This window comes from Fukomys damarensis, unplaced genomic scaffold, assembly GCF_012274545.1.
Source record: "Fukomys damarensis isolate Sample0158 unplaced genomic scaffold, DMR_v1.0_HiC HiC_scaffold_4, whole genome shotgun sequence".
Classification (NCBI taxonomy): Eukaryota; Metazoa; Chordata; class Mammalia; order Rodentia; family Bathyergidae; genus Fukomys; species Fukomys damarensis.
Genome location: NW_022900916.1, coordinates 21,215,386 through 21,230,685, shown reverse-complemented (window position 1 = coordinate 21,230,685; position 15,300 = coordinate 21,215,386). Strand labels below are relative to the sequence as shown.

General features: G+C 35.2%; 1 protein-coding gene across 1 annotated transcript in view; it reads right to left on the bottom strand.

The window, feature by feature from the left end:
• Hdac9 (histone deacetylase 9) overlaps positions 1-15,300 on the bottom strand; it is a 924,083-nt gene that overhangs the window by 260,686 nt on the left and 648,097 nt on the right. The window contains exon 16 of the mRNA XM_033757109.1: positions 1-53. Within this exon, the coding sequence (XP_033613000.1) occupies positions 1-53 (53 nt within the window). The remainder of the gene's footprint in view (positions 54-15,300) is intronic.

Here is a 15,300-nt window from a genome sequence, read left to right as displayed (position 1 = left end):
GCGGCCTGGCGCGCCGGGAGCGCACGCGTGTGCGCGGCTTCCGGGAAGGGCTGCTGCGGAGAACAGAGCACAGTGGAGAGAAACGTGAGACGCACATCGGGGGAGACACTGAGAGCGACATGTCAACAAATTAAGTTCATCAGGTCAGAGACATAATAAACGGTGTGGAGGGAAGAGGGGGGAAAAATAGAGAAAGGGAGAGAGATAAACAAGATCCAGTCAATAAATCCATTCAACAGATGTTCTCGCGCTGACGGCCGGGACCTGTGTGCCTGGCTGAGGCGGAGGCGATGGCGGGGTGCCTGTCAGCTTGAACGGATGGAAAGAAGCAGACCTTTAACCTCGCAAGTAACATCAGCTTACTCCTTCCCCGCCTCAGCACCCGCGTTGGAAGACAGCCCCAGTGGGAGGACGGTTCAGCTGCTTCCCAGCCGCCTGCGAGGCTCAATTCTGAAAATTCTGTCTTGAATTTACTCCAGAGATACCGTTGATAACATTCACGCACACTTCGAAGAATGACCAGTTTAATAATTACATTTTGATTTTTCAGCTTTCCAATCATGCTGTAGAACTATGATTTTTTTTTTATGGTTTGCAAGGAATACTATAAATGTATTAGTATCTTTTATAGAATCTTAGATACATTCTCAGTGATTTAAGTGTTGACTGTTCTGCATACTTCTCAAGTTATTAAATCGAAGCACCAGAGTTTAGAAGCTTCTGGAATATTTACTCAGTGTATTCTTCTGTCTTCAAGAAAGACGTTCTCAAAAACAGGCAGATAATTTAAGCATAAAAACTACATGGTGAATATTTCATCTCTTATCAACATCAAGACATTAATAACTTTTATGCTGTTTTTAAAAAATATATCTTTTTTACTGAGCATGGAAAATAGCTAAGAGTGGCCGGGGATTTAGCTCAGTGGTTTTGCCACTTGCCTCGTAAGCACAAGGGCCCGAGTTCGATCCTGGTACCAAAAAAAAAAAGCTAAGAGTGATACAAAACATGACCATCAATTGCCACAGATAAGTAAACTGATAATCCAAAAGGTTAACGATTTTTAAAATACAAGTCTAATTCCTCTGACTTCAAAAATATGCATGTTGTTCTGCTTTCGTCTACCTGGTTTGCTCTTTCCAGACCATGTAAAGTCCTCTCTCCTTGGAAAGTTTTGTTTTAAACTTCCTGTTGAGTCAGTGCCTCCTTAACCCCCAGCATATGTCATTATGGGTCATATTATTTTTGCATTTTCAGCACATGGTGAATCCTAAGTGTAAGAACTACTCACTTAGAAAGCTCAGCAAACCACCTCAAACAAGTGTACTCCATGCAAAGTAGTATGTGGCTATGTAACTGTAGCTTTCTCTGTATGACAGGAATTAATGGTTCATATAAATACATGAGTTATGATGGTCAATACATATGACTTTAAATGATTATAGAATTCAGGCAGAGATTTCTCAATTTAGAAACAATCATTTAAAATTAACTTTTAAAAAGTTATAATTAAGGTATGTGTTGTATCTTCACTTTTGCGGTACAGAATAATCAATCATTTGTGGTGCCTCAGACTGTGGGCACTTGCTTTGATAATTGGGATGGTTTGATCAATGATACAATTCTACTTGTAACAGATTTAACACCTTTCCAAGAAACTAATTCTCTTGTTTACTTGAGTGTTCAATGCCCTGAAAATAAGACTGGCACAGTCCCACCACTTCTGGAACTTATAGAGACTACAAATATATAATTATGACTTTGGGGGTTTCAGGAAAAGAAAACTTTTCTGCCTAAGATCTAAACTGCATGGGTACATATTTACCTGAATGTTTGTAATATCCATCTGTTCTCATTCTTCTTTTTGTAATCTCTTTAACCCTTATCCATAGCAATGCAAAAGGCTTTTAACTGAGTATCCTACTTCCAATACCAACTAGCTTTTTTCCTCCTTATAAGAATTCTCTTCCTGAAGCCCTACTATAAGTCAAAAGTCACACACTGACAATTAAAGTCATTCAGGCCTTCCTTGACTTCTCATTTGCAGCCTTTAATCAGCTTTTCACTTGTTAGGCTCCACTCAAGCTACTATCACCTTACACAAATGTCATCCACAGGTTAGGTACTTCTATCATCCTTGGTCCCTTCCTCCAAAAAAATAACATTAAAAATATAATTTTGGCCTACACTGAATTCAATAGTATATTTTTATTATTACTTTCATTTTTCTTCTGATTAGGAAATTAAATTTTAAAATATTTTGTAGGTCCCTAAAAGTATCATTGGCCCTGGGCACTGTGTCCATTGTGTGTAATGGATGTACTTAGTCTGATCAGTCTAGCATCTACCAGTCCATCCTTTCTATAACTCCTTTCTAGGGTCCAGACAAAACAACTGCCAAGGAACAGTATCCTGAAATTAGTGTTGGATCGAGGAGACAATGACTGATTTGAGGGATTTTTAAAATACTTCTCTGTGGTTTCCAAGTTTTCTGCCTATTGTATCTATTAAAACTTTAAGAAAAATGGTAAGTGTTGTTTAAAATAAATAGATCTTTCAAACACTTCATTAGAACAGATTCAGAATCATTGGTTCTACAAGAAGACATGAGTAAGATATTTGCAAACAATCTTTTAAATAGGACTAAAGAAAGACAAACTTGTTCACTTTCAAAAATAGTTGACTGGAGTCATGTACTTTTAAATTAAGTATGTCCCCCCAGCCCATACTGAAGATTGAACCCAGGACCTTCACACAGAGCTACATCCCTAGCTCCTTTAAAAAAAAATTGAAACAAGGTCTTGCTACATTGCCCAGGCTGGGCTCAAACTTGTGATCCTCCTGCCTCAGTCTCCCAGAGTACTGGAATTACAGGGATGATCCATCATGCCTGACAAGTGAGGCTTCTAATGATGAAGGAGAGTTGTAAGAGTCCAGGACCCATGTGTTATCAGAATGCCTGTTAGTCACTATGATATCAGAAAAAGCTGGGCCGCTTTTATTTCAGATAGTTATTACAGCTCTTTGCATGATAAGCACAATGTTCTGGTTTACAATGAAATATTTATTTGGAGGTACTTTGCTATGGAGACTGTGAGATGATAAACCCCTAAGTTAGGAAGATTCCAAGTTTCTATTTTTTTAATAAGAATTTTTTTATTGCTTTCTGTTTTGCTCTCTTTTTAGTATAGCTCAGAAACTTCTTTTATGGCTTCTAGTTTTTTACTTTGCTCTGAATGGTTTTGTTCATTTCCAGACTCGTGGGTGGCTATGGGCTATAGTCAATATCATCATGCAACTCTGGTGAGAACAAATAATGAAAATCATGTTTAATCTGTGAAATAATCAGAATTGTTTGAAATTTCATAAAATATGAGACTTAAAAGAAAAAAAGATCAAGGGAAAAATAATTAGAAAAAGTCTAGGTTTCAATTTTAAATTCTATTTCTAGAGCCATTTCTTTAAAAATTATGCCTCTCCTTGGTATTGAGTAAATTGAATTTATTTTTATTCACAGTGCTTTAAATTTCAGAATTACCGCTTTTGCAAAAATGTTAGAATTCTAAATATCTATAGCATTTATCTTGTAAGACTCCAGAGGCATTTACATATTTAAAGTGTTTGTATTATTCAGGATGGGTGTAGAAATCTTGGTTAATTTTAGGTTTCATGAAGCTACACATGTGTGTTAATAATTTAAGAGTAGCTATTAAATAGAAATAATGTGCATAAGTCTAAACTATAAAGTAGAAAAAAATTCAAAAGCAAACCAACAATCTAAAAATAAATGGAGAAAAATGAATCAAAATATTCCTACAAATATAAATCACAAAGTGAGTTGCTAGAAACAGTTTTCATATATCAGTAAACACAGTTGATAGGAATGTACTCAATTTGCCATCTACAAGACAGGGGAAGCCAAATCCCTTTGGCAAAGCAATGTTAAAGGTTCCATGAAGAAATATAGGCAAATAGTAATAGAATAAAAGAAACAATATCCTTTACAACCATATGATAAAAAGACTAAATAGATATTAGGGGAAAAAATCAAAGACCATACAAAGGGCTCTATAAAACAATACAAATTTTCAATTAAAATAAAAAAGTCCAAACTTGTAGGTCCCTAAGAATGTGGATTCAAAATATAAAATACAAATTGGTATAACTATGAGAAAAAAAATGAAAAGCCCACATCACAGAAAGGGTTTATAACAAATTTGTCATAATAACTATTAAACTTATAAAAGATTTGAATAACATAGTTCACTATATTGAAGAGATATTGAATTTCCAGCCCACAGCCATTTTGTTCATGCACATGAATAATGACAAAATTGACCACAATCATAAAACAAGAGTCAACAGACTTTAAAGAATTAATATCTATAATAGATTAGTATTCATCTTTACAAAGAAAGGAAATTCTTACACAATGACAATGTGGATAGACCTTGACAATGTTAGGTTAATTGAAAAAAAACAAAATAAACAGGAACAACAACAACAAAACGACAAGTACTAGGCATAGAAAATGCTTAGGGAATGAAATTTGATAAGCCAGCAAATATATCAATAGAAACAATCTCATTAGTAATCAGGAAAATGCACAATAAAACTATCATGCTGCTTTATTCTCATCACATTGATCAGTTTAAAGAATAACATCAACTTACTGAAAACAGCAAACATGCATACCGCTTGTGAGAGAGTAAGTTATTCTAAATAGTTTGAAGAATAATTCACTAACATTTACTAAAAATGAAGATGGACAGTAAACTATAGGAAAAATGGTGAGTAGAGAAATCCAAAAAATAATATATAAGACAATTGTTAAAATTTTAAATTATTCAAGTTAATATGTTAATACTGAATAAGTAAATACAGTAAATAAGCACACATAAAGATAATACAGCTATAAAAATGAATACAGCAAAATTTCCAAAAAATTCAGAAGAGAAGGAATGGGCAGGGCATGCCATCTGAGGGATATATATACATAAAATTTCACTGTATCTGTAATATTTAATTTCTGCAACTGGATGCTATGCATGTTCATATGATAATCTTTTTAGCATATATGAATATATTTTAATAAACTTTAAATGTTTACTAAGTAAGGAGTTGGGAAAATTTCTGAACAGAAGCACACATCATTCATCCACTCCTATAAAAAGAACCCAAGCAAAAGGTTACAGCTTCATACTGAGGTGAATGATTGTGTTCACTGGATTTTCCTCACCATGACAAAATCCCTAACATAAACAACTTGTAGGAGGAAGGGGTTAGTTTGGCTCTCGTTTTCAAAGGCTCTGTGGTCAGCTAGCTCCATTGTTTTTAGGGCTGTGGCAAGGTGGCAACAGCACAGCAGAAGGGCATGGTGGAGGGAAGTTGTTTACTTGATGGCACTCAGAGAATACTGTGTGAGAGAACCCAAGAGGAAGAGGTTGAGGACAAGGTATAGTCTCCAGACAACACCCTCGATCCATTCCCTTCAACTACACCCCTATCCTGTTTCTATCACTTACCAATAATGCCATCAAAATCTGATATCATTAATGGTCTAACCATGATGAAGTTAGAGCCTTCATAATCCAATTCCTTCCCCAACGCCCCAGCTGCCAAGTCATTAATACCATGAGTCTTCTAGGGGACATATCCTATACAAACCATAAAGAATACTGGAATCAACAGGAGAAAAATGGAAACTTTATAATGTCCAGAAACCTGGGACAACAGCCTAGGAAGAGAAACAAAATATCCCAGCATTGGCTGCCTTGGCTCAGTAGCTGAGGGAGAGGGTTCCAGAAAGCTCTGTCAACACAGACACTGGCAATCCTAGCACCTAGAAAGTTTTGCAGGCTTGCAGGCTTGTACCCTAACTAACAAAGTAAGTCATCTGAAATCTGCACAGTAGCCTGACTTTCAAAGATTTCATTTAATTTCCCAGAGAACTCCCAGGGAGCTGTAGCCAAGCATAATCTTGAAAAAAGACCTATTGTCTGAATTTTAACTTCTGTATGGGTCAGAAAGCCTGCGTATTCCCATCTCTAGGATACCACAGACTTTCAATTGTACTGGTTTTACGAATGAATCTTGGTTCAGTAGAGTGACTCTTATACAAATCCACTGAAAACATTGTTCTGCAGGGCGTGGATGTTGCCACATGGAGGGGAACAGAGGGTGCTGCCCTCAAAAACTGGGGATGAGACTGAGTGGCCAGAAGTGTGTGAAGAATGTGGTTTCACATCACTGCTTGGGTTAAAAACTATTATTCACACAGTCCCTGCTACCTCTTCCCCCAGCCCCACCCATGAGTACCTCTCAATACCAAGGCAGGATCTGTGGTTGCACTATCCCCCTCCATCCACAGGAGCATGCTGGAGTGGATTTGAACAATGCTATGGCTCTGATTCTGACCTACCCACAGGCGCGCAGCCTAAAGAGTCTGCAAAGAAACTGCCCCAGTGCTAGCCATGTTCTGTTCTCCACTGATCTCAGGAACACTTGCTGAGGAATTTTGCCCGAATCCCCCCTTGACCCATTTCAGCTTCATCCCTGGTAGACATGACAGCTGGAAGAATTAAGGGGAGAGAAGCCAAAGCTATATCCCTGTACCGTGTGCACACACCCTGGGGTGGGGGAGATGGTGATGCTCCACTCTTAGATGGGCACATCCACAACAGCATCAGAGCAGAGCACTACAAATTCTGCTTCCACTGGACCTATCCAGATCCTAACACTTACACCCTTATACTGCTCTGTTCACACACTTCTGACAAAACTGGATAGGAGCAACACAGAATGGGGGCGGGTATGATTCCTATGCCTGTATCCCCTGAAGCACCTGAATCATACTACTACCTAGTCAGAGGACACGTGCTTCAGGTCTTGCACCAATACTGGTGCAGCCAGTGGTAAAGAGCCTCACAAGTGAAAAAGACAATAGCAGCAATACCTGAGGAAACTGCTCACCCAACAGGAGCCACATAGGGTTCCCCACACACACTCTGTGAGGATACCACGCCTGCCTGTAGTGACACAACGTCTCCATTCCTTCACACTCTTCAGACAGTGTGTCTTTATGGTTCTGATATGATATGCACTGGGCCCAAACTCACTAATCACAGACAGAAAAGCTAAAAGGATGTTACACTATGGTCCCTTGTGGGAAATAAACTCAACATTGCATGAAAATTGATGCCAAAGACATATCTTTAGGAAAAAAATCACTTCCCAATAAAAGTGGTAAAGATATCATTTCTATCAGATGTGCAAATGTAAAATAGAAACACATGAAATATGAAAAATAATATGAAGCCTCTTAAACATCATAACTCAACAGATTCTGAAGATTAAATGCCTTATAAATAATTCAAAAGAATTATTTCTAAAAATCTCAGATCCAAGGGAATGCAGATAAGCAGTTAAATGAAATTAGGAAGACAATGCAGAACAACAATGAAAATGTATCACACAGATAGATTTTGAAAAGGATCAACAGCAATCTTGGAAATAAAGAGCTCAGTAGGTCAAATAAAAACTTCAATTGAATCCCTCAACAACAGACTAGGTCAAACAGAAGCTTGAATATGTGTCCTTTAAAAATCACATTCACGCACACCAAAAGAAAAAATAAGAACGAAGAGAGTATTAAAGATCATTAGGACACCTTTTCATAATTAAATGTGTGCATCACTAACATATCTGGAGAGGAGGAAATGAAGGTTAATAGAAAACCTATGAAATAATAGCAGAAAACGTCTTTAATTATGGAAAACATATGACTGTTCATTTACAGGAGGTTAATAAATCCCAAATACACATGACCAGAAAACATCTTCACTTTGACATATTAGAGTTAAACAGTCAAAAGTCCAGGGCAAAAAATTTCAAGTCTGCAAGAGAAAAGCACGTAGTTACATTTAAGGGTAACCCCATTAGACCAACAGTAGATCTTTCAACAGAAACCTTACAGCCCAGAAGGGGATGGAACGATGCATTTCAAGTCCTGAAAGAAAATAATTGCCAAACAAGATTACTAGGTCTAGCTAGGCTATCCTTCTGAAATAAAAAGAGTCTTTAAAACAAGCAAAAACAGAGAATTCATGACTATCAGACCAGCCATACCAAAAAATGCTTAGCAGGATCCTACAAACAGAAATGAAAGGAAGATAACTATCACCATGGTAACATGTGAAAGTATAAATACCACTAGCAGTGGAAATGTATAAAAGAAAAATAGAAAAGAATCAAACCTCAGCAGTACATACAGTAACCCATCAAGCAGCAAATATGAATGACAGAAACAAAGAATAATAAAAAACATACAGAAGAAAATAAAATAACAGCATAATTTCATAACTTTAAATAGCAATGCTGAATATAGACTTAATTCTCCAATTAAAAGATACATATTGGGGCCAGGGATTTAGCTCTGCGGTTCTGGCACCTGCCTCACAAGCACAAGGACCTGAGTTCGAGCCCCAGTACCCCCCAAAAAAAAATTAAATGAAGTAAATTTGAAAAGCAAGACTAGGTAATATACCGCCTAAAATAAATTCACCTCACAAATTATAAAAATAATTATACAGATTATTCAAAAACATGGAGATTAAATAACACACTTGAGCAAACAGTGGATCACTGAGAAGCTGAGCAGGGAAACTAAAACATCTCTTGAAACAAGTGAAAATAAACATGCTAAAAATTGAAACCTGTGGGATGCAGCAAAAGCAGTACTATATTTATAGCAATGTATGCCTGTATTTAAAGAAAGACAGATTTCAAATAACTGATCAAACAGTGCATCTCAAAAAATTATAAAATCAAGAATAAATCAAACCCAAAATTAGTAGAAGAAATAATACAAATAAGAGCAGAAATAAATTAAAGAATATAAGAAAATCAGCAAAAAGAGTATCAGCAAATCAAAAGGATGTTTCTTTGATAAGATAAACAAAATTGACAAATCTTTAGCTTGACTAAATAAAGTAAAATGAGAGAGAAAAGCCATTACAATGGATACTATCAAAATACAAAGTATCATTAGGGGTTATTTTGAAAAACTTGTCTTCAAATTGGAAAATTCAGAAGAAATGGAAAAAGTTTTGGACACCCATAACTTAACAAACCAGAACCAAGATGATATTTTAAAAGCTTGAATACACAAATAGCAACTAGTGAGATTGAATCAATGATAAAAAGTCTCCCAACAATGAAAATCCAAGGACTGCATAGGTTTACTGCTGAATTTTACCAAATTTTTAAACAGCTAACACTATAGTTCCTCAACAATTTTGTAGAATTGAAAGGGATACAAAATTCTTCCATACTCTTTGTGTAAGTCCAATATTACCCTGTTATCAAAACCTAACAAGGATTACACACAAAAAAGGAAACTACAGACCAATAAACTTGTTGAATATAGATGCAAAAATCCTCAACAAAATAATAGCAAATTAGATTCAACAGCACATCAAAAAACCATACAAAATGGTCAAATAGGTTTTGTTCCTTGATATAAGGATGGTTCAATACATAGGAATCCATATACAAAGTACACAACATAAATAGAATGAAGGATAAAACTGACTTAACCACCTGAATAGATGCAGAGAAAGCAGGTGATAAAATTCAATATCTTTGCATGGCAAAAGCCTTGAATAAATTAGGTATGGAAGGACCACACCGAAACATTTTAAAGGCTACATATGACAACCCCAGAGCCACCATAGCAAAGGGGGGAAAACTGAAAGCATCTCCTCTAAGAGTGGGTACAAGTCAAGTGTGTTTACTCTCATAGCTCTTACTCAATATATTACTACAAGTTTTAGCCAAAGCAATTAGGCAAGAGAAAAAAATCAAAGGCATGCAAATAGGAAAGGATCAAGTCAAATTATCACTGTTTGCAGATGATATACACAGAATAACCTAAAGATTTACCAAAAGATTATAAAAACTGATAAATTAGTAAAGCAGGAGACACAAAATAAAGATTCATAAATAAGTTTAGATTTCCTCTCAATAATGAATTTGTTGAGAAAGAAATTATGAAAGCAATCCCACCCACAATACTACAAATAAAATAAAATAAGGTAAAATATATTAGGAATAAAGTTAACTAAGTAATTGAAAAGCTTCTGCAATGAAAATTGCAAAACACTGATGGAATGGAAGATGGCAGTAAAAGATAAAGAGATCGCCCATGTTCAGCGATTAGAAGAATTAATATTCTTACAATGTCCAGGAGCCTGAAGATTAAATGCATTTCACATCAAAATATCAATGACACTACTTAGGGAACTAGAAAAATAAATTCTAAAATTCATATAGAGCCACAAAAGATCCAGAATGGCCTGAGTAATACTGGCCCAAAAGAGCGAAGCTGGGGCATCAGGTTATCTGACACAGAAAAACAAGCATCACAGGTTCCTACTTATACGTGAAAACTTTAAAAATATATATTATTATACATTAACCTCAGTGAGAAAGTAACGAAATTGAAAGGACTGAGAAGTTAATGTAGATGATATAAAATGGGAAGTTAAATTGGAAATTTGGAACAGAAGAAAAAAATAAATTTAAATAATGCAGACTTAAAAATTTGTACATACCCAATTTGTAAATAGAGAGGGGTAGAGTGGTTGAAGGGAGAGCAGGGGAATGTGGAAAAAACATGAATCAAGATAAATTATATAAAGGTACAAATTTCCAATGATGAATGTCATTATATTGTATACCTAAAATGTACCAATAAAATCAATTTTTTAAAATGTGTACATATCCATAGGTACAAGCTAATCTGTTATACCAGATTCTAGAAAGAAACCCTTACAATGGAGGAAAACAATAGAAAATAGGAACTTAAATGGCATGCTTAATTTTAAAATAAAAGCACAGGAAATTAAGTAAACTATACTAATAATTGAAAGATGAATTGACACTGAATCTACACCCAATTTCCACATAAATCTGATGGAGAGAGTATACTAAGGTAAGAAGAGGAGTCAGATTTTAAAATTTACTATAAAGCTACGGCAGTCGAAACAGTGTGGGCCTTGCCTAAAGACAGGCATCTATAAGGGGTGATCAGAATTGATTATGAATGATTAATGGAAAAAACAAAAACTTAGCACAGTAAAAGAAAGAATGATGTGTTAAGTAGGTTCAAAACAAGGGGACTTGACGGCAATGTGTCTTTTACTATAATAAATATTTGAATTTAAACATTTACTGTATTTTATTACCACTGTACATTGATCAAATATTTAAGGCAATTTCTGTCAAATAAAACAGAGTGGTGTGTCTTCATCTAAGTTATTGACTCTATCTAGCACCATGAAACTTCTGGCTCTTCCAAAATATCAAAATGACCATAAAAGTTCAACTATTTTAATCAGTTCAGGCATCAAGGCAGCCATGACAACACCACTAAAGACATTCACGAAAGAGTACTTCCAGAACTGCTTCAGAAAGTCACAAATAGGATTGGACAAGTGTGTTTGAAGACAAAGGGAGTCTTTTGAGGAGGATTAGCAGCAATATATCATTTAAAACATTCACTGTATTTTTTTAATCAGGTTTCATAAATGAATGAATTGAACTGAGATTCTAGGAAGAAACACTTGCAACTGTTTTCAACAAAAGTGACAATTCAATGGGAAAAATTTTTTTCTCTCATTCTTCTACTATTAAAGATTTTCCAATAAATGGAATTGGGACAACTGCACAACTGACACTACATATCTGTAAGAGTAAAATTGAAGCCCTTCCTCATATCATACATTCACCTCCAACTGGATGATGGAACTAATGGTAATATCTGAAATTATGGAATTAACAAGATAAAAGTAGAACTTAGTCTTAGCTACAAGACCAAAAGTACAAAAGGCCAAAAATAATGGATAAATTAGATTTTATTGAAGTAAAAAGCCTTTGTGCTTCAAAGGATACCATCAAGTAAATTAAAAAGATAATTCACAAGTCAGAGAAATATTTGAAAAGCGTATGTGTGATAAGAGACTTGTGTCCAAAATATAAAGTATTTTCTTATAAATCAAAAGTCAGCAATAAAAATAAAACCAAATTAAAATGAGTAATATCCTGAGTAGATATTTCTCTAAAAAAATTGCTAAGCAAATGAAAAGATGTTCAACATTTCTAGCCACCAGGTTTTTGCCAATCAAAACCACAAAGAAATAAAGTATAACATGGGTTAAATTGATTTATTAGAAAGAGATAGTATCAAGTGTTTGGGAAGAAGTAGAGAAATTTGAAATTTTGTACACTGCTCATGAGAATGTAAAAATACTGCAATCACTTTAGAAAGTGGTTTGTAATTCCTCAGAAAGTTAAATGTAAAGTTACTATATGAATCAACAATTTCAGCAATATTCATGTATTGAAAAAATCGTTTTGCCCCAAAATTTAGGAGTGTTCATAGTACTAGCATTCATGATAACCCAAAGTAGAAATAACTTGTTTCACAGTTTATTAATGGATAAATAAAATATAGTATATCCATATAATAGAATATTTTCTAATCATAAAAGGAAAGAAACACTGATGCTTAACTATGGATGAATCTTGAAAACATGCTAAATGGAAGAAGGCAGTTATAAGAGACCACATGTTATACAATTCTACATTTAAACCATGAAAAAATGGGCAAATTTATAGAGGCACAAAGCAGATCAGTGATTGTGTAGGCTTGTGGGGATTATGTGAACTTACTTTTTATGGATATAAAGTTTCTTTGGGGGAGTGGTAAAAGTGTTCTAAATTTTACTACAGAAATGCTGCACATCTCTACTGACTACACCAAGAACCACTGAATTATGCACTGAACTACATGAGAAATTATATCTTAATAAAGCTGCAAAAATAGTACTTTTCGTCACTGTAAAAAGCTCATTTTGTTCGCTCAGAATGAAGTTTATGTTGTATTTCATATTTAGCTAATCTGTATTAATTTAGTTTTTGTATACATTGATACAGTGCTACATTGATGTACTCACATATGTGTTTTTATATTTTTATGTATCTATGTAATTATAAAAATATACATGTATTTACGCTAAAGTAGTTTTTGCTTGTGAGAAAAAAATTATAGACCAATGCATACAAATTGGAAGGTGACATGCTCCATTTCTATTACAAATTTAGGAAGATGCACGATCTTTCAACAAACGTGGAAGGATGTTTGTTGTTACCCCCTTGCCATGACAATGGCAGTATTTCTGAATTCTAGTGTGCAGGAGATGCTGCATTCATGGGCATGTGCTCAACAGCAGCAGAATGTGCTCACTAGTGTATTTTCTCCAGTGTTCCTTTCATTGCTGAGTGGTGTCCCTGGTAGCAGAGGTCAGGATTAAGGTCCATGACCTATGTCTCCTCCCTACTCAGTGGTCACTTCCAGTGAGGGCAAGGCACTTACCTCTTCTTGGGTTTTGTTTCAAAACATGAGTCTTTGTCTAGAATATTTTTCATGCCAGCAAAGACAATAGAAATGCATGTGCTTGCACACATGCATGCACACACTAAAGAGAAGTAAAAATTTTACTCTATATCAGATACTGTCCTCATATTCATATCGTGAGGACTCCATAAATAACACTCTGACTCACAAGGCAGAGCTGTAGGTAAATGAACATTACAGAACTTTCAGCTCAACATCACCCGCACAGTCAGAGGGAACTGAATTCAAGAGTAGCAGTGGTATACCGGGCGTGGTGGCACAAGCCTGTAATCCCAGCACTCAGTAGGCTGAGGCAGGAAGATCGCTGTGACTCTGAGACCAGCCTGGGCTACATAGTGAGTTCCAGATCAGTCTCAACTATGTAGTGAGACACTGTCTCAAAAATAAAATAAAAAAAAAAAGAAAGAAAAAGAGTAACAGTGGTTGTATGTGAGAGAGAATGTATAGTAAGCAGTTAGCCTATGAATCTGAATTAAGGCTTAGGGTTTGTTTTTTTTTTTCCTAATATTGCACTGAATTACTGTGAAACTGAGCCTATTAAACAAGACTGTTCCTCAGTTGGGTAGAATATTGGTAAAAGTTACTATCCTTTGCACACAGTTTACAAGCAGCTCAGGTATAATTAAATATATCCTGATATAAGGGTTCTTGGAGAAAAGAAATTGCTGCTTTGGTTGCACTATGCATTTATATCTGTGAAAGAATGGTTGCTTTAGAAATAGTTAAGATCCAGCTAGTTGGAGAACTCTTGGAAAATGATCCCTTTAAATCAATGGAAAATTTTTGCCTCTACTGAATACAAAAGAAACCACATTCAAATTTTGAAATTAAATAAGTGACTAGCTCACAATGACTAACTTCTTTCACAATAGAGAAGTTTTTTTAAAAATACCCCAAGTGATATTTTTGTTCTTTCAATGGCTTTTCAGTGTCTACATTTTTAAAATCGCCTGTAGAGAAAAAAAAATGTTCAAGAGAACAGATTGAAATTGTTTTAATTTTGTAACAGCCTAGGGGAAGATGAAATTATACAATGGCCTAGACTAGAATCTTCTGTCTGGTTGGTAGCCAAGGGGTGGAACAGGATGAACAATAGAGATCTGGGCTAGAAGTAATAGGCTAGAGATAAAGGGGGGAAGAAGAGGTTTTGTTTGAATATGATGAATCTCTTGAGCATTTCCTTTATTTCTCCCTTTTGATAATTACAGTCCAGATATAAAATAAATCATCATGAGAGAGATGACAAGTAGTATAAATCACGGCTATTTCAGACACATGAATTGGATGGATGTAACTTGAATAGATGTTCTCAGTCTAGGATCTGTGGAAGAACCCAAGTGAATAGAACTCTTGAAATTATTTGCCTAATTGTATGAGCATGTGCACCTGTGAGCTTTTCTGAAGCCAGTCTGTGGCTTTCATCGAGGGGGTCATTAATTTCAAAGAATGATATGAAGCACAGCTCTAAGAAAAAAATTAAGTGGCTGTAATAAAAGCCCACAAATTACAACCTTTAGGTTTCTCTGTTCATATAATAGTTTTATCATTGATAGCGGGTCATGGTGGATTTTTTTAAACCCATGGATTCAGATATAACATAAATTGGGTCAAGTAAGTGGGATCAGAACTCTGGCAGAATCAAGCATTAATTTTTATACCCTTTCAGCCCACAAAAGCATTTTACTCAACATAGGAGAATCCCCTATGTCTCACTGCTGGACTCTAGATCCAATCGCTTATATAGAAATTATCAAACATGTCAAACTCAAAAGGATGTTTGAGTTCTTTCTTTTTTTTTTTTTTTTTTTTTTTTTTTCCCCTTT